Raw genomic sequence first — 19,928 nt, 5'->3', positions numbered from 1 at the left:
TCGTTCTCCTGAGCGACCAGTCCGAGGCTGTGAATATTCCTGCTCCTCGGTGTATCTGTACTATTTTGTGTCCTTGTGACTTAATCCACGAGATACATGGGTACCTATTTATTCGTGGTACTTCATTTGGAATCAGGTGGCATAATTGGGGTATCATTTCTGTCTTCACAAGGGTGCTTCTGCACCAGTACTACCTAACACATCCTCAATGACATCTTCCGCGCCCAAGCCATCCAGTAACGTCTTAATAGCTTCTAAATCACTTCCCCACTGCATGCTTCGTTCCTTTTCAGGTTTCACGATGCGAATTCGATGCAGGTATATCTTTCTAGCAGCCAGAGCAATGAGCGATGGCGTAGCATACGATAAATCATGCAGAGGAGCGAGGCATCTTAACAGTCAGCAAATGTGGCAATATTTCAGGAAAGGTACATACCTGACCAGCTTGTCGAAATGCTTTGTTGCAATAGCAGAGATTCCACCTGCCACTGCTCGATGAATCCTGAGGAAGGATATAATGTTCTGCTGGTATTGCTTCACTTCTACACTGACTGTAGCATGTTTGCTGAGTTGTGCCAAATGCTCAATCTCCTGATGATAGGGTAAGTATGGTAGCTGCTTCGATTTGGTAGACGACATACTGTAGCTGATATCCTCGGCCACAGGACATCCGCAGAATCTCTCAATGGATTCTTCTTCACAATAGAAGATATGGATTTCCCATCGTCATACACTTCTTCCAAATGTGGAAAGCCGTCCTCTGGATCATGAAAGTGTGATATGAACATGTAATCATTGAGATGCATCGTCAACCTTGGACCTTCTCCACCAGCAAGCAGTGCTATAAACAGGAAGCGCTTGGGGGCATTTTGGACTGAAGTTCTTGTGAATATTCGCTTTGTCCTCATCAATTCTAAAGCTTGTATTTGAACTTGCTTCGGTGCCTCGTCGAGATTCTTAGCAATAATAACATTCGCAATTGTCCTATTCTCCGTGAAGGTCTCCGATACAGGCGAACGAGTATTCGACGTGAATGTAGGCTTGCTAAGGAAGTAGGAATCTTGCCGGGTCCTTATAGGAGAGTTCAATCGAGTAGGGCTGCTTTCTACGCTCAGAATAGCATGCGCGAAATCGTCAAGTGAGGTCTGTTCCGAACAATCGATCACCGCATGTGAGAGGCCAAAGACCTTGGTCGCAACCTATTATGGATAAGCAGAATATTGAAGGTAGAAATAGCAGAGAATACCAGCTCCAATTCTTGAACCAAGTCATCTAGGATATCGGGCTCCGTGTCGATAATGCAATGCTCTTGTGTGACGAGGCAGATCAGGGCTGCAAGTTCGAGGTCGCTCAGATTCTGGACCTTGCTGATAAGAGATTCTTCTGCCATGAGGCCACTTGGAATCGTCAACCGCCCATATCCAGACACCAAAGAACAGCACTCCGGTCAACGAATTCTACGTTTTGAGGCCAATATTCCGCCCGTGTTGAGCCGCAAAACATCTTGGTCGTTGAATTTGCTCCCTAGAGAGGACTAGCGTTCAAGCTATGACCACATCTTATTGGTCCTAGAGCAAGCTTCAAGGTCACGTTCAGGCAGGCAAACATCAACAACTTCGACCCAATGCTGGGAGAGACATGATCAAAAGCTCTTCCAGATGGCGAACCCGACCGCAGATTGGGAGAAGGTTGGGGACAAGTTCTACAGAAAGATACAGCTTTACACCGCTGTTTTTGACCAGGATCTGGAACTAGAAAACTACATCGTCACTGGCTGTTCGTATGGGGGAGCTATCGGTACGCCCACAGTTTCCTATTTCCATGCAGCTCTTGAGATGCTCTAGCTCTAACGCACTGCTTTGGGTATAAATTTATACGGGCTGGTGGCATTACTACTGGTTTTCAGCGAGAGAGAGAACAGCAAGATGCGTGGTTATAAGATGCGCTAGACCTCTTCTCTGCTCTTCCTGTGGTGTCTTCAAACTTTCTCCCCCTCTTTTTTCTTCACAGCAGGATTGCAAGACCAACAGGCCAGAAACCCTCGAAAAACCATGTCTACAACACGTGATGTGTAACAAAGAGGCTCTTTCCATGAGGCTTGCTAAAGAAGATTTGCTAATAAATATTGGGGGTCTCTAGCTCTTTATCGAGACGAGTCCAAATTACATTCTTTCAGAGGATCTCAAGCATCAAAATCCAGCATCGACCTCTACAGCTGTGCGGGGAAGCTCTTAAAGAGTCTCAACTGGGACAAGGGCTCTATCAAGGGTCTTGGGTGGTCGGAAGATGAGCAGCTCATCGTAGTGACGGCGGACGGGACAGTCAGATGTTATTATGATTTGCAAGGAGATTTCACCCAGTTTTCTCTTGGGAATGGAGCAGAAGAATATGGTGTCAGTGCTTGCAAGTCAGTATCGTCAATGATGAGATTTCTGAGGCACATATGCTTACTTGTGTAGATTTTATGGCACCGGATTCGTGGCTCTGCTCACAAATAATCATCTGATATCTGTTGCCAGATATGAGGAGCCTCGCCCAAAACTGCTTGCCGAGCCACCTGAGGGAGATGTGCACTCTTGGACGCTGATTCCTCCTGCATACACGCTTTCACGTTCAGTTGAAGTGTTATTAAGTATCGGCCAGACAATCCATGTCGTTGATGCATCCGAGTCAGAAGATCGCATGCTAGATATTGGCCCTTTCACTCATATCAGTGTCTCGCCAAACGGAAAGTTTGCGGCGCTGTACACAGAAACTGGTAGAGCATATGTCATCACAAGCGATTTTCAAAGCAGGTTGAGCGAACATGATTCAAGGTCACGGATAGCACCTAAAGATGTGCAATGGTGCGGCAATGATGCAGTGGTCATTGCTTGGGAAGACGAAGTCCATCTAATTGGACCGAACAATGCTGCAGCTAAATATTTCTATGAGGGAAGAGTGCATCTCATTGCTGGTAAGTGACATATCCCGAACTGCGAGAAAGACTTCTAGGCTGGACAAGAGCTAATGCCAGCAAGATCACGATGGAGTACGGTTGATCACCAATGATGTCTGTGATTTCCTACAAAAGGTGCCTGAGGTGACTGACGAAGTGTTCCGATTTGGCACCGAGTCACCAGCATCAATTCTACTCGATGCAGTTGAGCAGCTTGAAAATCAGTCGCCAAAAGCTGATGACAACATTCAGCTTATTCGGCCGAATTTGGTAGAAGCCGTGGATACTTGTGTATGTGTTTCTGCTTTGCTTGCAATATCCGTACAGTCTAATGAATATAACAGGTCAAAGCAGCAGGATGCGAATTCAGCATTCATTGGCAAAAGCAATTGCTAAAAGCAGCATCTTTCGGCAAGTCTGTTCTCGACATATACAATAGTGATGATTTCGTGGATATGTGTGAAACACTACGGGTTCTGAACGCTGTTCGATTCTATGAAGTTGGTCTGCCACTATCCTACGAACAATTCCTCCGCCTCACACCGGAAAAGCTTGTCCGGCGTCTCATCAATCGTCGAGAGTATCTTCTTGCCATCCGGATATCATCTTACCTGCGCCTCCCAACAGACCGGATCTACGTTCATTGGGCTTCACAAAAAGTGCGTGTTGGCTCAGAAGATGAGGACACAATTTGCCGTCTCATCGTAGAAAAGCTCGCCGGGAAAAGAGGCATCTCATTCGAAGAAATAGCAAGAGCGGCTTATGATGAAGGTCGAGGACGTCTTGCTACCGAGCTCCTAAACCATGAGCCACGAGCCGGAAAACAAGTCCCTCTCCTTCTTAACATGGAAGAAGATGAAATAGCACTTGACAAAGCCATCGAAAGCGGAGACTCTGACCTTGTATTCTTCGTCCTTTTGCATCTCAAGAAGAAGCTCCCTCTCGCCTCTTTTTTCCGCGTGATTAACACACGCCCGGTAGCTACAGCCCTCATCGAGTCCTCCGCACAAGAAGACGACTCTGAACTTCTGAAAGATCTTTACTACCAAGACGATCGCCGAGTAGACGGTGCCAACGTCTTCATACGAGAAGCCTTGAAACAGCCTGATTCGAAGACAGCATCGGACAAATTGGCTCTAGCAGGGAAACTTCTGACTGATTCGAAAGATACGGCCTTTGAGCTCAAAGCTCTCCACGAAACAGCAACACTGCTCAAAATGCAAGATGCCTTCGATCGAGATCTGACTGAAACTTTCACCGGACTAAGTGTGAACGAGACGATGTTCAAGCTGATCAGATTAGGATACGGAAGCCGAGCTAAGAAAGTGCAAAGCGAGTTCAAAGTTCCTGAGAAGACTGCTTGGTGGATCAGGTAAGCTTAATCATTACACATATACTCAACTACGACGCTAACAAGTACACTCTAGACTTCGAGCATTAGTAGCCAAGCGGGACTGGAACGAGTTAGAAGAGTGGTCTAAGACTCGAAAATCCCCAATTGGTTGGGAGGTATGTCTCGTTATTTTGTGAAAGAAGACTACACTAACCACATATGAAGCCATTCTTTGCACTTATCCTCTCAGCTGGAAACCCCAAACTCGCCAGCATCTTCATACCCAAAGCCGCACCTTCTCTGCAACCTGGCGAGACGATCGGCATGTACGAGAAATGCGGTATGCGCGTTAAAGCAGCTGAGGAGGCCGTCAAGATCAAAGATGTCGAATCGGTAGATAGATTGAGAAATGCAGCGGGGATTGGGACAATAGAGGGACGTGAAATTGAAAGGATTGGAGCTGGATTGAAGAGATGAAGGTTTGGGCACTCATGTACAAGAGAGAAGTCAAAGCAAGCAGTAATTATTCCTGTATGATGTGCAAAGTATCTGCGATGTCCATGCAACCGAAATTCGACGAATGCCACTAATAGCAGCTTCTGCGGCTATGCAATGAGATTTCTTGCCACCACCTGAGCAGATAGACTCCATCAGCCGACCAGAAATCGTTCCCCCAAAAACGCCAGCATTCGTAAGTCATCATCCCACTGCCAAATTAAGACCACCATTTCTCTCCATATATAAAGTGCCGTGGTAGGCACGTTTGATGCAGTATGGTATGTCTACAAACTTCGTCCCAAAGAAACCCATGCTGGCCGTATCACGCCGCGCTAAAATGCACAAATAAAGCATAGCAAGCTTGTTATGCTGTTTCGCTGTCCACATGAGGAGGGGGTGGCGGCGTGTTTGCAGCAGCGTTGAGATTCATCGTCGCCACAGCAGCCAACCGCACATCCGAAGGACGGCCACCGCTTCCGTCAAATATGAAAGGCCCAGCGTCGTTCCTCGGTGTCATAGGGCCTTCCACTCCGGTCATGGCATCTACACCGAGAGGAGAACCCAGTCCATTTGGACTCGGCGTGCGAGTCATGGTTCTTTCTAGTCGAGAGTCTGGTTGATCAAGGCGTGCAGTACTACCGGAACTTGGAACAGGCTTCCGTGAGATAATATCTATGGGAGGGACAGTAGCACCTGAAGGTGCTGAACCATGATGCGAATCGGCTGACTCGGATGGTGAGGGTGAGTCTTCGATATGAAGGTAACCTAGATCCTCTGCCGCCTGGTTGACTGTGTGGTCATGTCCGGAGTTCTCATTTGCGTCTGGAAGCTCGCTATCGCTTGAGCCATTCTGATTGTGGTTCAAAGTCTCAGGCTCTGCTTCGACGGCCATACTAGATTCGTTGCCGTCATTATGCTGCCCCTCGGTCCGCACGGTAGCGTTCGCTGCCGCTCCTTCAACTGGTGCCTGTCCCGGAGCTTCTGTAACTTCAGCAGCTTCGACTTCTTCCCAGTCTCCATTCGCGTATGGATCATCAAGCTCTGCTTCGAGATCCGCTACAGTCCTGCAATTCGGGCAGATGAAGTGTGGCCAATGCGGGCCATTGATTATGACTCGGATGCATTTGTAATGCCAGGTGTGAGAACATGGTGCAACGAACAAGGACTGGCAAGGCTGTACGATTCGGCGAATTAGTATACATCACATAACCATAAAGCGACGGAGAACATACTGCGATCGGTCCGAGGCAGATAGAGCAATCCTGTGACGAGCTACCTGCGGGCGGTTTGTTCATGCTATTCAGCTCACGTAGACGTTTGTGAGACTGTACACTACAGAATGTTAGCCAACTTGGTGGTACCGTAAAGGACCAAGAAACGCACTTGAAGCTGCTTGGTCCTGTCTGCCAACCCTTATTGAGCTCAACCCTGATTTTCACGCATCTGAATATCATCTCCTCCCCCCCCTTGAAGTCAATGCCCAATTGTACGATATCGCCATCATTAACTGGAAAGGGTCTCGACTCTGTACCAGGTGAACTGAGTCGTATGTGATTGAGAAATGTGCCCGAAGAGCTCTTCACATCCTTAATGAACCAGCGCCCACCAGCACACCAGAACTCGCAGTGTCGTCGGCTTACAACTTTGGACTTGAAGCCAACCGCCGCAGCGGAGGGTACATTAACTGCTTGTACCGGCTGATTGTCTCGTTCCGAATATCGACCGACTTTAATGATCTCGGAGCCAGTAGGTAGAATGCGGGACATAGGGCTGAAAACCAAAGATGGTCGCTGAGCTCTTGGGTCTTGGTGGGCAGAAAACCGTATCGAAGGGAGCTGATGATGGGCGTCTCTTCCACTATTGCCATTTGTCTGCGGTGTAGCTTGCGACTCGGGTTCCTCGCCATGTGGTAAATCTGCAGCTCCTCCCATTGTGGCAGATCTAGTACGGACCATCGAACTCGTAAGATCTGAGGCTGCAGCCGGGTGGTTTTCAGTGACAACCGCAGAAGACGTCGCTGTCAGTGTTGATCGTACTACCGAGATATTGGTGCCTCCTACAGTCTCTCGATTATCTGATCTCGCAGTGGGTGCCTCCGAGGTGGCTCGTAGTGTTGTAGGTGATGTCGGGGTCTGACGAGTTCTGGGATTTGGCGAGGAGTTCGCAGATGAGGGAGACGGATAGCTAGTGGCCCTGCCGATCGACGGACGCGATGTCGAGTTGCTAGGACTATCTCGTGACAACAGATGATTCTGTGTGTAGGAACGTAAATAACTGAGCCCTCGGAGTCGGTTTGTTCGTGTGGGCGAAGTTGGGGAGGCCGGGGGTGGAGTCCTGGTCCTGTCTAGGGCTGGCGTTGACACAGGTCCAGAATTCCACTGCGGTGGACTGGGAACCGACGAATACATTGGTCCGAATAGGAAATATCTTCAAAGATCACGGAGCAGTGTAGGATTCAGTTTGGAAAGACTAATGAGAGAGAGGATCGTGTGGCGAGGCAGGTGGCTGAGCGTCGGTCTGAGACTTTTGTTGTGTTTGGCATTTCACTCAATCCGAGTCAGTCGTTAAGAAGGCAGGTGCTGCGATGCCTCGTAACCTCGTCCCGAAGGTGAACTTGAAATATCTCGAGGGAAACAAGACAGAAGATGATTACAATCAAGGGAAGAAATTCGTAAGTCAGAGGTCGAAGACGAGCTACATGGGGCGGGAGCTGTTCTTGAAGTGGAAGTCAACACCACCGTCTTCCCTCCAGTCTAGACCCAGAGCTGTGGATGATGCGCTTTCCTGTTCGGTTTCCGACCAAGGGGTCCAGAGCCTTGAAGGACGGGACGTAGACTGTATGTATGAAGCAATCGACGACTCTGCAGCAGTTCGATGTCGGGTTGCTCCGCAACATTCAGAGTGTCTATCTCACCTTCGTATGATCTCGAGATTCGATACAATATTTCGTCCCCAATATAGACACACGAGCAGGGGGCAGGGAACAGGAGACTTGGGGGGTGCACGTGATAGGAGCTGCAACGGCTGTTGCCGGTCCCGGGATTCTTATGATGGCGTTGGCGTTCTCGTGAATATTTTGCTGTGAGGGCTAGAAGTGATAACAGACTTTCAACAACAATCATGTTCAGAGGCGCATCTTCAAGAACGCTGACTCGGGCACTTCCAAAAAGATCCTTTGTTCCAAGCGTGCTTCCTACATTTCGTTCTAGAAACCTGGCAACAGTTGTTGATCCTATCCAAAAGGTACATTATTTCTCTACGCTTGCCTATCCTGACTTACAAGAACCTAGGATCCCGCAGAACTTGATCAGATATCCACTCTTTCAAATGGAGTTCGCGTTGCAACAGAAGCTTTACCTGGACCCTTCTCCGGCGTAGGCGTCTTCATCGATGCTGGATCCCGATACGAGAATGAATATTTAAGGGGTGTAAGCCATATCATGGACAGGCTTGCGTTCAAGTCCACTAAACACCGTACGAGCGACGAGATGCTAGAGACTTTGGAATCTTTGGGTGGAAACATCAACTGTGCCTCCTCAAGGGAGTCGCTGATGTATCAATCGGCTACTTTCAACTCAGCAGTACCTACGACTCTTGCGGTGTTGGCAGAAACAATTCGTGATCCTTTAATAATCGAAGAAGAAGTACAACAGCAATTGGAGACCGCTGCCTATGAAATAGGGGAGATTTGGTCGAAGCCGGAGTTGATTCTGCCCGAATTGGTACATATGGCTGCTTTCAAGGACAATACCCTCGGAAATCCATTATTATGTCCCAAGGAAAGACTTTCTCAGATAGATAAGAGTGTCATTGAGGCATACAGGGCGACATTCATTCGCCCAGAGAGGATAGTGGTTGCATTTGCAGGCGTACAGCATGATGAAGCTGTGAGACTCGCAAAGGAGCACTTTGGAGACATGCCGAAAGCAGAGGTATCGGAACTGTTGGAAACTGGATCAGAGACATCCACCGAGTCAATCAGCGAAAGAAGCCATAGCTCGACCTCGTCGATATCTTCATTACCTCCTTCACCATCACAACAACCTTCTAAACTGCTCTCACGAATACCCTTTCTCAAAAACCTCTCCACTTCAGCATCAAATAATGCATCTGTGCAGTCTACCACCGACTTTTCCCCGTCCTCGTTCGATATCACAACACCGTCTCACTACACCGGTGGCTTCCTTTCGCTGCCCTCCTTACCTCCTCCGGTCAATCCTGCTCTCCCTCCGCTTACGCACATTCACTTGGCTTTCGAAGCACTTCCTATATCATCCGAGGATATCTATGCATTAGCTACCTTACAGACTCTTCTTGGTGGAGGTGGATCTTTCTCGGCTGGAGGTCCTGGTAAAGGCATGTACTCTCGTTTATATACGAACGTCCTGAACCAGTTTGGCTGGGTCGAGTCATGTATGGCGTTCAACCACTCATACACCGACTCGGGGCTTTTCGGCATATCATCTAGCTGTTCGCCAGGTAATGTCCTCAACATGTTGGACGTCATGTGTCGGGAACTACAAGCTCTGACCTTGGATACTGGATATTCTGCTCTGCAACCTGTCGAGGTGAACAGAGCTAAGAATCAGCTAAGATCAAGCTTGTTGATGAACCTCGAGAGTAGAATGGTAGAGCTCGAAGATCTAGGAAGACAAGTCCAAGTTCATGGCAGGAAAGTTGGAGTGAGAGAAATGTGCAAGAAGATTGATGACTTGACGATACGAGATCTTCGAAGAGTGGCAAAGATTGTCGTTGGTGGTATGGTCAATAACCCAGGAAAGGGAAGTGGTGCCCCAACTGTGGTGCTGCAAGAAGGCGAAGAGGAGGGAGTTACCCGACAACCCTTTAAGTGGGAGGCAATTCAGGATCGTATTGAGAGATGGAAGTTAGGCAGAAGATGAGCTGGGGAGTATCGGAAACATGTATTGCAGTGTACATGGCGTGTATGAGTATTGTACAGACCGGAAAGGTAGATCATGTACAAGTATAATGACATAAACGAAACAGGGTCACGACCCTTTCCCACTTTATGATAGTCCTCTCTATATTTGATGCTATAGCCCCCAAAGCTGTGTCCATATCAGGATGTGAGCCCTATAGCAATTCCTAAGCAAATGTGGTTGTCTCTTGCTAGGCGAGAAATGCAGCTCATTGGACAAGGCTCAACAGGGGTAATCGCGAGGCTGAAGATTGGGAGCCACAGCAAATCTTATGTCTTATTCGTGCTTGCGGCATCACAGCTTCTGATCCATCTTCATCTTTCTAGGAAGCCAAGAGACCTTGCAATCTTTCCTGCCTGTAGTAATTTATCTCAGCTTGAATAAATCTTCTCCCAAAACACCTTCAAAAATGGCAGCCGCGCCAGAGCCAGGACTCGAACAGAAGCTTGCAGAAGTCGCTCTCGAATCAGATGCCGCACCACCAACGGATAAATCTGCCACGAATGCTGAAGCCTCAAACACCTCGTCCGTAGCTGCATCACTGCGGGAAAAGCTCCCTGGACCTTTGAAGACTCCAATTGTTGATCCTGTCGAATCTGCAGTACCTCCACGCCCAGTAGAGCTTACCGCCGAACAGAAGTCCAAGTACCAATCATTGTTGGAGATTGTCAAGTCATGGAAGGAGGTTCCATCTACGCAAGGGAAAGGAGGCCTAATTACGGAGAGTGAGATAATGTGGTTGACGAGGGAGTGTCTGCTACGATATCTGAGAGCTACAAAATGGGTTACAGCTGAAGCAGCGAAACGATTGCTTGGTACATTGACATGGCGGAGGGAATATGGAGTCGAAGATCTGACCGGAGATCATATATCGCCGGAGAACGAGACTGGAAAGCAGATCATCATTGGATACGATATTGCTGCTAGACCATGTCATTATCTCAACCCCGGACGACAGAATACCGAGCCGAGTCCGAGACAAGTGCAACACTTGGTGTTCATGGTTGAGAGAGTTATCAATCTCATGGTACCGGGCCAAGAGACATTGGCTCTGTTGATTAATTTCAAGTCTAGCAAGAGTAGATCCAATACGGCTCCTGGTCTCGGTCAAGGACGAGAGGTTTTGAACATTCTTCAGACCCATTACCCTGAGAGACTGGGTAGAGCTCTGATCATCAACAGTACGTCCTTCAAGTCTTGATTCAAAGATAGCATTTTCTAACATGTGTAGTTCCTTGGATCGTCAATGGCTTCTTCAAACTCATAACACCATTCATAGACCCATTGACGAGGCAAAAGCTGAAATTCAACGACGATATGAGACAGCATGTTCCTCCTGAGCAGCTTTGGAATGAGTTTCATGGGGACTTGGAGTTTGAGTATGAACATGACGTGTATTGGCCAGCACTATTGAGACTTTGCGAGGAGAAGCATTCAGAGCTGGTTTCTCGCTGGGTGAAAGCTGGAAAGAACTATGGCGAGAGTGAGATATATCTGAAGGGAGGAGATGAACCAAGTCTTTTTGGATCTTCTGTCGAGAAGCCAGCTCAAAGTTCAGCGGTAGACCCAACCCCAAATGCAGAACAGGTCAAGAGCGAGGCGAATGGTTCTCCAGCTGAACCTGCTTCCACGGAGGCAAAAACACCGGTTCAAACAAGTGGAACACAATCCAATGGTAACATGGATGTCATGGCTATAAAACCAGACCCAATCATCACAACAGAGGGGGACAGGACTTGAAGATGTTTTAGCATGGGACGTTTCGGAAGTTACGATAGAGTTTGCGGACTAGAGAAGTCCCTACATGATGATGTTAGTATAGACTGTTCGTTCTTATAATAGTAGAAATATGTAATACCTTCACATCATATTTTGTTTCCATTGTCGTGTGACGACAGCCTTTGCCGGAACCCCTAAAAACCTCGCTTCAGTGGACGTACATTCAAGATAGCAGCAAGCTATTATCTCGCCCAACTCGAAGCCACACCTCGAAATTCACCACAACGAATGCGCCAGACTTCACAAGAAAGTTATTTCACATACACGCCACATATGGTCCAGCTGGTCCATCAAGCATCATGGCATCCTCGCAACCAGTAAAGCCACCGCTGGCAACCCAAGCATCACAAGCACAGCGAGGCTCACAGCCAGGGCTACGATACCCCTCGAACGGCAAGACCATATACCACAGGCCCTTAAACCGAAGCCGGACGCAGGAGCTCAGCCAATCTAGCTTTGCGTACCTTTTTGGGGAGATGGTCAGCTATGCGCAGAAGCGCGTCACTGGTATTCAAGATTTAGAGAAAAGGTATGCTGCCTCTCATCCCAACCTCTCCGCAGATTCTCGCAGAATTGGACTTATGATTGACACGATTATCTCTCTAGATTAAATGTCCAAGGCCACCCAATAGGTCTCAAACTCCTCGACCTCCTCCTCTACCGCGAACCACCACGAACTCAAACCCGGCCCCTCCACATCATCGCCCTTCTCCAATTCATAACCACGATCCTCTGGCGACACCTCTTCTCTCGGCCCGCCGACGCACTAGAGAAGTCCTCGAACCCAGACACGCCTGAAGAATACATGATCTCGGACAACGAACCGCTGGTCAATCAGTATATCAGTGTGCCGAAGGAGATGAATCAGTTGAATTGTGCGGCGTTCGTGGCGGGGATTGTGGAGGGTGTTTGTGATGGTGCTGGGTTTCCGGCGAGGGTTACGGCGCATAGTGTGGGGAAGGGGGAGGAGGGGGAGTTGTGGCCTGGGAAGACGGTGTTTTTAGTTAAGTTTGAGCCGGAGGTTGTGGAGAGGGAGGCGTATTTGGGGAGGAGTTGAGACGAGATATAAGAATAGAGAGGGATATCAAAGATCATTGGGCGGCGTAATTGGGCATTGGTGGAGTTGGGGAGCTTGGGAATGGGAAAGCTGGTATTTAGAGGAAATGGACATATCATCATGGCAGATTGCTCTGCTGAAATGCTTATTGAATTCATTCATAACGCATCGCTGCTTGTAATCCATCACCAACTTTGACTAACAATCTTGTTGTTCCCGATCCGTAACGATATGCAATCCTCGAACCCGAGTCATCAATCGTATAATATCCATACAACGCCTGCAAGAAGACCTTTCGTAGAACTCCAAACATCCATATCCCGTCCAGAACTCCGACCTGAGTATATCCATCACACAGAGGCACTCATCTAGGTAGACTCTTGCTCCCAATAGCAAACGTCTTCGACTTCTCCCTCTCCGGCCCCTTCTTCATCAAGTCCTTCAGCCCCAAATCCTTCCAAGCAGCCTCCTTCGTCTTCTGCGTCGCTCTCTGGATGCCAAACGCCGCATGCTGATCTGGAACTACATCATCTTCATCTTCGGGATTGATAGGCTGATTATGAGGCGGTACGTAGATCTCGTCGTCGGGCAGCTTGTCTTTGCAGAAGTCTTCGAAAATGTCGGCATCCCGCGGCCGATTGAAGTGGATGTAGGTATAGTTTGAATCTTTGGACTAGCAAGAATTAGGATATAGTGGATGGGGGTTGGGAGGAAATGACTTGCCATTCTGTGCTGATGTTTATGTGTGCGTTGTGGGGTGAATTGCGTTGGAGGGGTAGTTGTTGATATTGCAAGATCGCGTCAGACCGTCTTAGCGCTAAGCTCAATTGTCAAGTGGCTGACCTGTTCTTGAAATCCATGATGCTTCAACATGGCTACAAACATCAAAGTTCTGGTCAATTTCGCAATAAATCGTCCCCAGATTATGGCTCGAGATGTGCTGTTCTATGATTCGACATTGAAACTTCCGAATAACATGGTACAAGCTGAACTCCGTGCCTAATAAAGTTATGCCTCCAGATTTTGAGTGTTATAATAATTATAAAAGCTTGAGGCTTTTTACACCTCCTAGCATCAGAGAAAATTTAGGATAATGTGCTACTTAAATTATTTATATTCATAGACAACCATTGCAGGTTTTGAGAAGAGATACTTAAATTGTGTTATATACGCAAAACTAAGTACTTACTTCATTACTTTACAATCATCCACGAAGTCGTATAGCTAGTTTTGGGTTCACAATGTCCAGTGGTGTGCTATGCGAGAACAACAAATTAAAAACCCTTGCAGATTCAAACATCTGGCACAATATCAATCTCTGTTGCATTCATGAAAAATGACCCTTGCAATGCGATTATTAGTCTGTCAAACTATCTGCTCTGAAAGGACGCTGAAAATCTCGCTTAAAAAAGGGGGTATCATCGTACAACGGGTTCCACCAAACGCAACGCAATGCAAAGCATCCACCGCAGTCACACCCTATCATACAACCATCAAATCCATGCCATAAAACTCAACGGATTCCATCCCATAATATCCCATAGAAACTCAAATGTAATAATCCCAGCTACGTCACTTCAAAAGTGCACGTTGCCCTCTTCACCAACCTCAATACCAGCAAAATCCTCAACAACACCATCTTGAATCTCACCGCCTGGCTCCGCATCATCCTCGATATCCTTATCACCGTCAGTATCGCTTTGACTATCTTCGTATTGCTCTTGTACGCCCTCCTCTGCCGCCAATTTGTTGATAAATTCCCTCGAGAAGAAACTCCTGCAGTGTGGGCAACTGTTGTTCATTCCTACACCTGCACCGGCAAGAGGATTGATCCAGGCGACCAAGCACTTCGCTCCGATAATTTGACCACAGCAAGATACAAGTCGGATAGCTTGTTCCGTAACATCTTCGGCATTTGGAAAGTTGAGATCGTCAGAACAAATCGGGCATGCTCTTTCATCCATCGGGAGTGGGCAGTAGACTTTGATGTAACCAACGGACTCCTTGAGCATTTTTCTCTTCTTCTCGATGGCGATACTTCGATCAGCAAGCATCAGTCCAAGCAGAATCTTTGCGCCTTGTCCGGTGGACCGAATAACAAATGTGTGTCGAATCAATTGATCAGGTGTGACAGATCCACAGTCAGCCATTATGCCATATTGCTCTTCCCACTCATCGGTGAAGATCTTCAGGAAGTCCATGATCGTTTCAGCGTGATTGTCTCTCGAGATGTTCTTCCAGAATGGCAGTTGTTGAAGCTTTCCTCTGAAATGCTCGGCCCATCGATTGAGGACTGAGGTGAGAATCGAGCTAACAACAGGACCAAGTCGTGCAACGGCAGCTTCTTCTGTTGGCGACAGTTCGTGGATAGCATCAAGTGGTCGAACCATAGCAAGGAAGTGTCCAATAGTGTGGGTACGGCTGGCAGCATTGTAGTACTTGCACAGACTGCGATTGTCCAGATCCTGAGAGTAGTTAGTGGCTGAAGTGTTTAGATCAGAGCGTGAATTTACCTTTGGATTCCATCTCTTAGCAAACTTGACTGTAATCTAGTGCGTCATCGTCAGCCCCAACCATCGGTGAATCGAGAAGTGGCGTGATGGGGACTTACTGGCCATCCACCAGGAGTCTCAGACAGCGGACGTTGAAAGCCGAAGTCTGCGTGAAGCTTGGCCGACAGGAGTTCCCGCATCTTCTCTTCCTGTGGAGCTTGAAGGATAGAGTTGGAGGTCCACTGTTGATACATCATGTAGATGTTTCCAGGAGTGACAACTATGTGGTACCATTTCCGCATCTTCTGAGAGATGCGTTCTGCTGACCATCCTGAGAGATGAGCTAAGGCTATCATCGTTTTTCTGCCCTCTTCATCCATGGCTATCAGGTCCGAGGAGGAGTGGTAGGTGAGTCTGATATTGTTGTGGGAGTTGTTTTAAGTAAGATAGTTGGGGAGGATGGGGTTGACGGCTCGAATACGTTCCTGTCATTTATACGTGAGTAAGCGGGGTATGTGAGGCGTGAATTATTCAAATGCGTGAATATCAATAGGAAAACTCCACTTCAAAATGCGTGAATTCGTAGGAGAAGCCTGGCGCTTTTAATAAGGCCGAAAGTATAACAAAAAATCGGCGCATAAAAATGCGTGAATATTACTTGGAAAACTACATTTTAAAATGCGTGAATGCGTATAAAAGACCCAGCGCTTCTGATAAGGCCGAAAGTATAATACAAAACCAACGCTTTAAAAAGGCGTGAAGTATTCAATTGCGTGAATATTAATAGAACTACACTTGAAAATGCGTGTATGGGTTTGAAAAGACTAGCGCTTCTACTAAAGCCAAAAATATAACAAGAAAAGAACGCATAAAAATGCGTGTATGGGTTTGAAAAGACTAGCGCTTCTACTAAAGCCAAAAATATAACAAGAAAAGAACGCATAAAAATGCGTCAATATTAATAGGAAAACTACACTTCAAAATATGTAAATACATATGAGAAAACTAGCGCTTTTAATAAGGCCGAAAATATAACAGAAAAGCAACGCTTTAAAAAGCGTGAATTTTTCAAATGCGTAAATACTAATGAAAAAATTGCACCTTAAAATACGTGAATTCGTATGAGAAAACCACCGCTTTTAATAAAGACAAAAGTATAACAAGAAAACAGCACATTAAAAAGGCGTGAAGCTTTTAAACGCATAAACACTTATGAGAAGACTAGCGCTTTTAACAAGCTTGAAAGTATAACAAGAAACCAGCGCATGAAAAGGAAGATTAGCATTTTTGATAAGCCTGAAAATATGACAAGGAAACAACGTATCAAAAGGCGTGAAGGTACAATAGGAAAACTGCACTTGACAACGCGTGAATACGTATGAAGAACAGCGCTTTTAAAGAGCCTGAAAATATAACAAGAAAATAATGCATGAAAAGGCATGAATACATGAGTAGAATAGCGCTTTAATTAGCCTGGAAATTTAACAAGTAAATTACGCTTGAAAAAGCGCGAATAGATATGAAAAGAACAACACTTTGCAAAAGCCTGAAAACTTAACAAGAAAACTACGCTTGAATAAGGGTGAATACATATGAGAAGAATAGCGTTTTAAACAAGCTTGAAAATATAATGAGATAGCGCATGACAAGGTGTGCATACATATGAGAAGAACAGCCTTTTAACAAGCATGAATATGTAACAAGAAAATAGTGCATGAACATATGTGAATGCGTATAAGAATAATAGCACTCTTCTCTTCGTGAGTGTGCGGGGTATGGCGAGGCGTGAGCCATTCAAAATGCATGAGTAGGAAAACAGCCCATGAAAATGCGTGAAGTCGTATGGGAAGAAGAACGTTCTGTAGAGTGCATTATACTGACAAATAGTCTTAGATGCATGAATACACATCAGAATGACAGTACTTTGACATCCATGAATACATATTAGAAGATAGCGCAATGAACAATCGTCCATGGTATGAGAACTGGAGCGTTTCGAAAAGAGTGAATACGTATGAATAGAATAGTAGCCCAAAATACGCGAGAAAATTGGAAAGAGAACACTGTTCTAAAACACATGAATACACATGGCAAGGATTTGTACTAAATCACTCTTGTAATATGCACTCAAGTACAGTCCATATGAATACGCGAGCACATATTGAAGCTCAAAGTTGTATTGGGACGTGAGCACTTGCTGAAAAGTGAATTTGTATCAAAATCAAAGAGTGTGTGCTAAAATGCGAATTCGTGCAAAAACAAGAGCGAATAATATCAAAATGTGAGCACGTACTAACGTGTCAAGTTGCCCCAAAACCAGCGCACGTACACCAGCGTGAATGTAGGTATACGAAGCAAGACATGAGGTTGCTAGCAATTCTGAATGCCTACTGGGCATGTGAACTTGTCCTAAAGCAAGACCGTGTCGCAAGCCTACCAGAAAGGACGGACAGACACGAAGAATGACTGGGTGACTGCAAGCCAAAGACACGTCTCCAGTCCATGGACTTCCAGGGAAAAGCGTGAATGAAAGGCAGCAAACACCAAATACAAGACAAAACGACAATGTACACGTAAACAACGACAGTGGAGGAAATCAAACAACAAGACGAAAGAGCCGTGAAGGGAGCGGGAGCGAGAACGTACCGTTGCAAACGTAGCGTCCAAAAAGACTTGGGTTGCTCGAACCCGGAGGTTCTCCAGCGTTCGTAGAGACACGTCCATGATTGTGTGATGGTGATGGTGATGGAGGAGGAAAGTGGACGTGTAATTTGTAAACGTTGTTGCGGACTAAGTTACGCTAAAGCGAGTTTCCGCGGCGATGAGGTTCAAAGATCTTAGCGGGAACAGGACTTTACGTGTACATAAGTCGGTAGATAAAGACGGAATTAGAGACTGTGTAAAGGGTTTGTTTATGTTCGTCTTGCGCAAAAGATAATTGAGTGCGAGATGTACTCAGAGCATCAAGGGTATTCGTAACAGAGTATCACAACAGCTTAATCACCTCGCAGAGAACATTTGAAGTCTGTCATTAGCAGTAAGAATCTATGATTGAAATGTCGCCAAGGTATCATAGATACTAGAGACACAATAGCAAGATCATGTATAAGCTTTCCGGACTCTCTAGAGACTTTCTTTAAGGACATTTGAGATTGATATGCGTCGAAGCCATATTGGAGATCAGAGGCACAAAATTATGATGATAACATTATCTTGCATGGAACCCCTTTGAAGCCTGTCTTTGGTAGCAGGGAATATGAGCTGAAATGTCTTCAAGATATCATACATACTAGAAGTATAATGTTAACACAAAAGAGAAATTACATACAGAGTCTCTTGACATCTCTCCTACTCAAAGAACATTTGAGATTGAAATGCACCCACACCATCACGGATATTAGAAGCACAGAATCAAAACAATAACTGCATCCTGCAGAGAACTTCCCTGAGGTCTGTCTGTAGCAGTGAGAAAACAGGACGGTAATGTCTCAAAAGGATCATGGATATTAAAGATACAATATCAACACAGTAGTGAAATCATACACAGAACTTCTGTGCACTTTCTCCTCTTCTAAGAACACTTGAAACTAAAATATATCCAGACCATCATGGACAATGGAAACACAGCATCAATGCAATAGCAAAACCACATATAGAACCTCTCTGAAACCTCTTTTTGTCGAAGGCCACTTGAGACTGAAATGCGTCCAGACCATCATGGACACTAAAACCACAAATCAAGACAACAGCCTTATCCTACATCAAACCTCACCGAATTTCTTCTCTCTCGAACCAAACAACACCCTCAACTCAAGTATTCCAAACTACCAAAAGCACAACACCAACACAACACCACCCTCTCACACACCCCCTCTCCAATGCACCTTCTCATCGAACAACATCCGTACCCAAGAAATCTCCAAACACCAAAACCATCAACCGCAAACCATCAACCGCAAATCACAAATCATCATACTACTACCCACCAAGCCGTATAGCGTTAAACACGCACTTTCTCTACCTTCCTTACGACGCAGCAAGAAAGTTGCTCCCACCCACGCCTGGCGTAGTGGGAGACGACACTCTATCTTTTTTATTTTCCTGATTTTTTTTCTCCCGAACGGTGGCGCGAAGCGAGATTTAGCGAGGTTTTTGAGGGGGAAGATGTGGTCTGTGGTGGATGGAGTGAATTGACTTAGAGATCAAGCAGTTGCTTGATGTTCTTGAGGTTCTAGTGACTTTGCATAGAGACATGTGCTAAAGGGTTGTGAACAATGGGTACTTAGAGATGTAGAGTTTGACTATCATCGCTTGATCAATGAATGTCCTTGAAGCTCAGGTAGATTCTAGCCTCACTTGTGTACTGACCAAGTCCAGAACAACAGCCCTACCAAAACACAAAACAGCACTGGAAAACGTGACTTCACTCCATCTATCAATGCCCTTGAACCTCAAATCCTCTCACACACCTCATGTACGAACTCTTCCCGGAACAATCATTCCATCCCATTCCTCCCCGAAGCAACAACAAAAATACAAAGTTCAAGAAATGACATCAACCCAATGGTTACCGGCACCAAGATCACCACCACGAGACCCTGAAGCCCTCGTGAATGCACCGTTGCGTAAACCCGCATCTGTACGCGCCGATCCCTCGCCACTCGGCCTACTCATTGGAACCGCTACAGGACTGGAGATACTTCCCTGACGGATCCTCTCTCTCGTCTCGGGATATTGGACGATTTAAGGTTGAGCCATGAATTGAAGGGAGATCTGCCCTCGTCTGCTTAGGATTGGGAATTGTGGTATAAGAGAAGGAGATCATGACGAGGGGTTGGTGGTGGTGGCGGGAAGGAGGTGAAGGCCGCTCCAATTACTGTCTGGATGGATG

The 19,928-nt window shown here is 46.4% G+C and overlaps 11 protein-coding genes across 11 annotated transcripts; 5 read left to right on the top strand and 6 right to left on the bottom strand.

Moving 5' to 3' along the window:
• Position 1: 1 nt before the first annotated feature.
• LY89DRAFT_704774 (uncharacterized protein) lies at positions 2–1,504 on the bottom strand. Its single transcript, XM_018217401.1, has 4 exons — positions 1,247–1,504; positions 642–1,199; positions 437–591; positions 2–391 (listed from the first exon to the last, which is right to left on the bottom strand). Exons 1-4 carry the CDS (start codon positions 1,388–1,390, stop codon positions 166–168), a joined length of 1,083 nt encoding a protein of 360 aa, XP_018076425.1. The 5' UTR covers positions 1,391–1,504; the 3' UTR covers positions 2–165.
• Positions 1,425–4,800, top strand: LY89DRAFT_638239 (vacuolar protein-like protein sorting vps16). Its single transcript, XM_018211564.1, has 7 exons — positions 1,425–1,797; positions 2,140–2,407; positions 2,460–2,956; positions 3,021–3,229; positions 3,283–4,310; positions 4,366–4,447; positions 4,497–4,800. The coding sequence occupies exons 1-7, from the start codon at positions 1,659–1,661 to the stop codon at positions 4,746–4,748; spliced, it is 2,475 nt and encodes an 824-aa protein (XP_018076424.1). The 5' UTR covers positions 1,425–1,658; the 3' UTR covers positions 4,749–4,800.
• A 333-nt stretch (positions 4,801–5,133) lies between these two features.
• On the bottom strand, positions 5,134–7,177 carry LY89DRAFT_665209 (uncharacterized protein; the record flags this gene model as incomplete). The annotated part of the gene is made up of 3 exons (XM_018212827.1): positions 5,134–5,943; positions 6,002–6,101; positions 6,153–7,177. 3 exons carry the CDS (start codon positions 7,175–7,177, stop codon positions 5,134–5,136), a joined length of 1,935 nt encoding a protein of 644 aa, XP_018076423.1.
• A 474-nt stretch (positions 7,178–7,651) lies between these two features.
• Positions 7,652–9,808, top strand: LY89DRAFT_638233 (uncharacterized protein). The gene is made up of 2 exons (XM_018211563.1): positions 7,652–8,012; positions 8,060–9,808. Exons 1-2 carry the CDS (start codon positions 7,890–7,892, stop codon positions 9,668–9,670), a joined length of 1,734 nt encoding a protein of 577 aa, XP_018076422.1. The 5' UTR covers positions 7,652–7,889; the 3' UTR covers positions 9,671–9,808.
• LY89DRAFT_694459 (CRAL/TRIO domain-containing protein) lies at positions 9,706–11,449 on the top strand (the record flags this gene model as incomplete). Its single annotated transcript, XM_018216705.1, has 4 exons — positions 9,706–9,718; positions 10,222–10,890; positions 10,941–11,225; positions 11,292–11,449. The coding sequence occupies 4 exons, from the start codon at positions 9,706–9,708 to the stop codon at positions 11,447–11,449; spliced, it is 1,125 nt and encodes a 374-aa protein (XP_018076421.1).
• Positions 11,450–11,663: 214 nt separating this feature from the next.
• On the top strand, positions 11,664–12,970 carry LY89DRAFT_681400 (TRAPP I complex). Its single transcript, XM_018214286.1, has 2 exons — positions 11,664–12,017; positions 12,095–12,970. Exons 1-2 carry the CDS (start codon positions 11,788–11,790, stop codon positions 12,543–12,545), a joined length of 681 nt encoding a protein of 226 aa, XP_018076420.1. The 5' UTR covers positions 11,664–11,787; the 3' UTR covers positions 12,546–12,970.
• On the bottom strand, positions 12,671–13,502 carry LY89DRAFT_681399 (Apc13p-domain-containing protein). The gene is made up of 2 exons (XM_018214285.1): positions 13,269–13,502; positions 12,671–13,218 (listed from the first exon to the last, which is right to left on the bottom strand). The coding sequence occupies exons 1-2, from the start codon at positions 13,269–13,271 to the stop codon at positions 12,910–12,912; spliced, it is 312 nt and encodes a 103-aa protein (XP_018076419.1). The 5' UTR covers positions 13,272–13,502; the 3' UTR covers positions 12,671–12,909.
• A 417-nt stretch (positions 13,503–13,919) lies between these two features.
• On the bottom strand, positions 13,920–15,887 carry LY89DRAFT_715060 (uncharacterized protein). Its single transcript, XM_018218177.1, has 3 exons — positions 15,157–15,887; positions 15,059–15,094; positions 13,920–15,010 (listed from the first exon to the last, which is right to left on the bottom strand). Exons 1-3 carry the CDS (start codon positions 15,415–15,417, stop codon positions 14,123–14,125), a joined length of 1,185 nt encoding a protein of 394 aa, XP_018076418.1. The 5' UTR covers positions 15,418–15,887; the 3' UTR covers positions 13,920–14,122.
• A 226-nt stretch (positions 15,888–16,113) lies between these two features.
• Positions 16,114–16,562, bottom strand: LY89DRAFT_392905 (uncharacterized protein). The gene has a single exon (XM_018207205.1). The coding sequence runs from the start codon at positions 16,476–16,478 to the stop codon at positions 16,248–16,250; it is 231 nt and encodes a 76-aa protein (XP_018076417.1). The 5' UTR covers positions 16,479–16,562; the 3' UTR covers positions 16,114–16,247.
• LY89DRAFT_392899 (uncharacterized protein) lies at positions 16,563–17,224 on the bottom strand. The gene has a single exon (XM_018207204.1). The coding sequence runs from the start codon at positions 17,010–17,012 to the stop codon at positions 16,647–16,649; it is 366 nt and encodes a 121-aa protein (XP_018076416.1). The 5' UTR covers positions 17,013–17,224; the 3' UTR covers positions 16,563–16,646.
• A 1,901-nt stretch (positions 17,225–19,125) lies between these two features.
• Positions 19,126–19,833, top strand: LY89DRAFT_392848 (uncharacterized protein). Its single transcript, XM_018207202.1, has one exon. It carries the CDS (start codon positions 19,356–19,358, stop codon positions 19,743–19,745), a length of 390 nt encoding a protein of 129 aa, XP_018076415.1. The 5' UTR covers positions 19,126–19,355; the 3' UTR covers positions 19,746–19,833.
• Positions 19,834–19,928: the final 95 nt, after the last annotated feature.

This window comes from Mollisia scopiformis, assembly GCF_001500285.1.
Source record: "Mollisia scopiformis unplaced genomic scaffold LY89scaffold_4, whole genome shotgun sequence".
NCBI lineage: Eukaryota > Fungi > Ascomycota > Leotiomycetes > Helotiales > Mollisiaceae > Mollisia > Mollisia scopiformis.
This window is presented reverse-complemented; position numbering and strand designations above follow the sequence as displayed.

Excerpts from the sequence above, each read along its gene's own strand:
- LY89DRAFT_638239 (XM_018211564.1), top strand. The coding sequence starts at position 1,659 with ATGGCGAACCCGACCGCAGATTGGGAGAAGGTTGGGGACAAGTTCTAC. Across the intron at positions 2,957-3,020 it reads AAGAGTGCATCTCATTGCTG|ATCACGATGGAGTACGGTTG; the intron begins GTAAGTGACATA and ends AATGCCAGCAAG. Across the intron at positions 3,230-3,282 it reads TAGAAGCCGTGGATACTTGT|GTCAAAGCAGCAGGATGCGA; the intron begins GTATGTGTTTCT and ends TGAATATAACAG.
- LY89DRAFT_715060 (XM_018218177.1), bottom strand. The coding sequence starts at position 15,417 with ATGGATGAAGAGGGCAGAAAAACGATGATAGCCTTAGCTCATCTCTCA. Across the intron at positions 15,095-15,156 it reads AGACTCCTGGTGGATGGCCA|ATTACAGTCAAGTTTGCTAA; the intron begins GTAAGTCCCCAT and ends ATGACGCACTAG. Across the intron at positions 15,011-15,058 it reads CTAAGAGATGGAATCCAAAG|GATCTGGACAATCGCAGTCT; the intron begins GTAAATTCACGC and ends AACTACTCTCAG.
- LY89DRAFT_392848 (XM_018207202.1), top strand. The coding sequence starts at position 19,356 with ATGAATGTCCTTGAAGCTCAGGTAGATTCTAGCCTCACTTGTGTACTG.
- LY89DRAFT_392899 (XM_018207204.1), bottom strand. The coding sequence starts at position 17,012 with ATGGACGATTGTTCATTGCGCTATCTTCTAATATGTATTCATGGATGT.
- LY89DRAFT_392905 (XM_018207205.1), bottom strand. The coding sequence starts at position 16,478 with ATGCCTTTTCATGCATTATTTTCTTGTTATATTTTCAGGCTCTTTAAA.
- LY89DRAFT_704774 (XM_018217401.1), bottom strand. The coding sequence starts at position 1,390 with ATGGCAGAAGAATCTCTTATCAGCAAGGTCCAGAATCTGAGCGACCTC. Across the intron at positions 1,200-1,246 it reads TGGTTCAAGAATTGGAGCTG|GTTGCGACCAAGGTCTTTGG; the intron begins GTATTCTCTGCT and ends TATCCATAATAG. Across the intron at positions 592-641 it reads GGCCGAGGATATCAGCTACA|GAGATTGAGCATTTGGCACA; the intron begins GTATGTCGTCTA and ends CCCTATCATCAG.
- LY89DRAFT_638233 (XM_018211563.1), top strand. The coding sequence starts at position 7,890 with ATGTTCAGAGGCGCATCTTCAAGAACGCTGACTCGGGCACTTCCAAAA. Across the intron at positions 8,013-8,059 it reads TTGTTGATCCTATCCAAAAG|GATCCCGCAGAACTTGATCA; the intron begins GTACATTATTTC and ends ACAAGAACCTAG.
- LY89DRAFT_681400 (XM_018214286.1), top strand. The coding sequence starts at position 11,788 with ATGGCATCCTCGCAACCAGTAAAGCCACCGCTGGCAACCCAAGCATCA. Across the intron at positions 12,018-12,094 it reads ATTCAAGATTTAGAGAAAAG|ATTAAATGTCCAAGGCCACC; the intron begins GTATGCTGCCTC and ends TTATCTCTCTAG.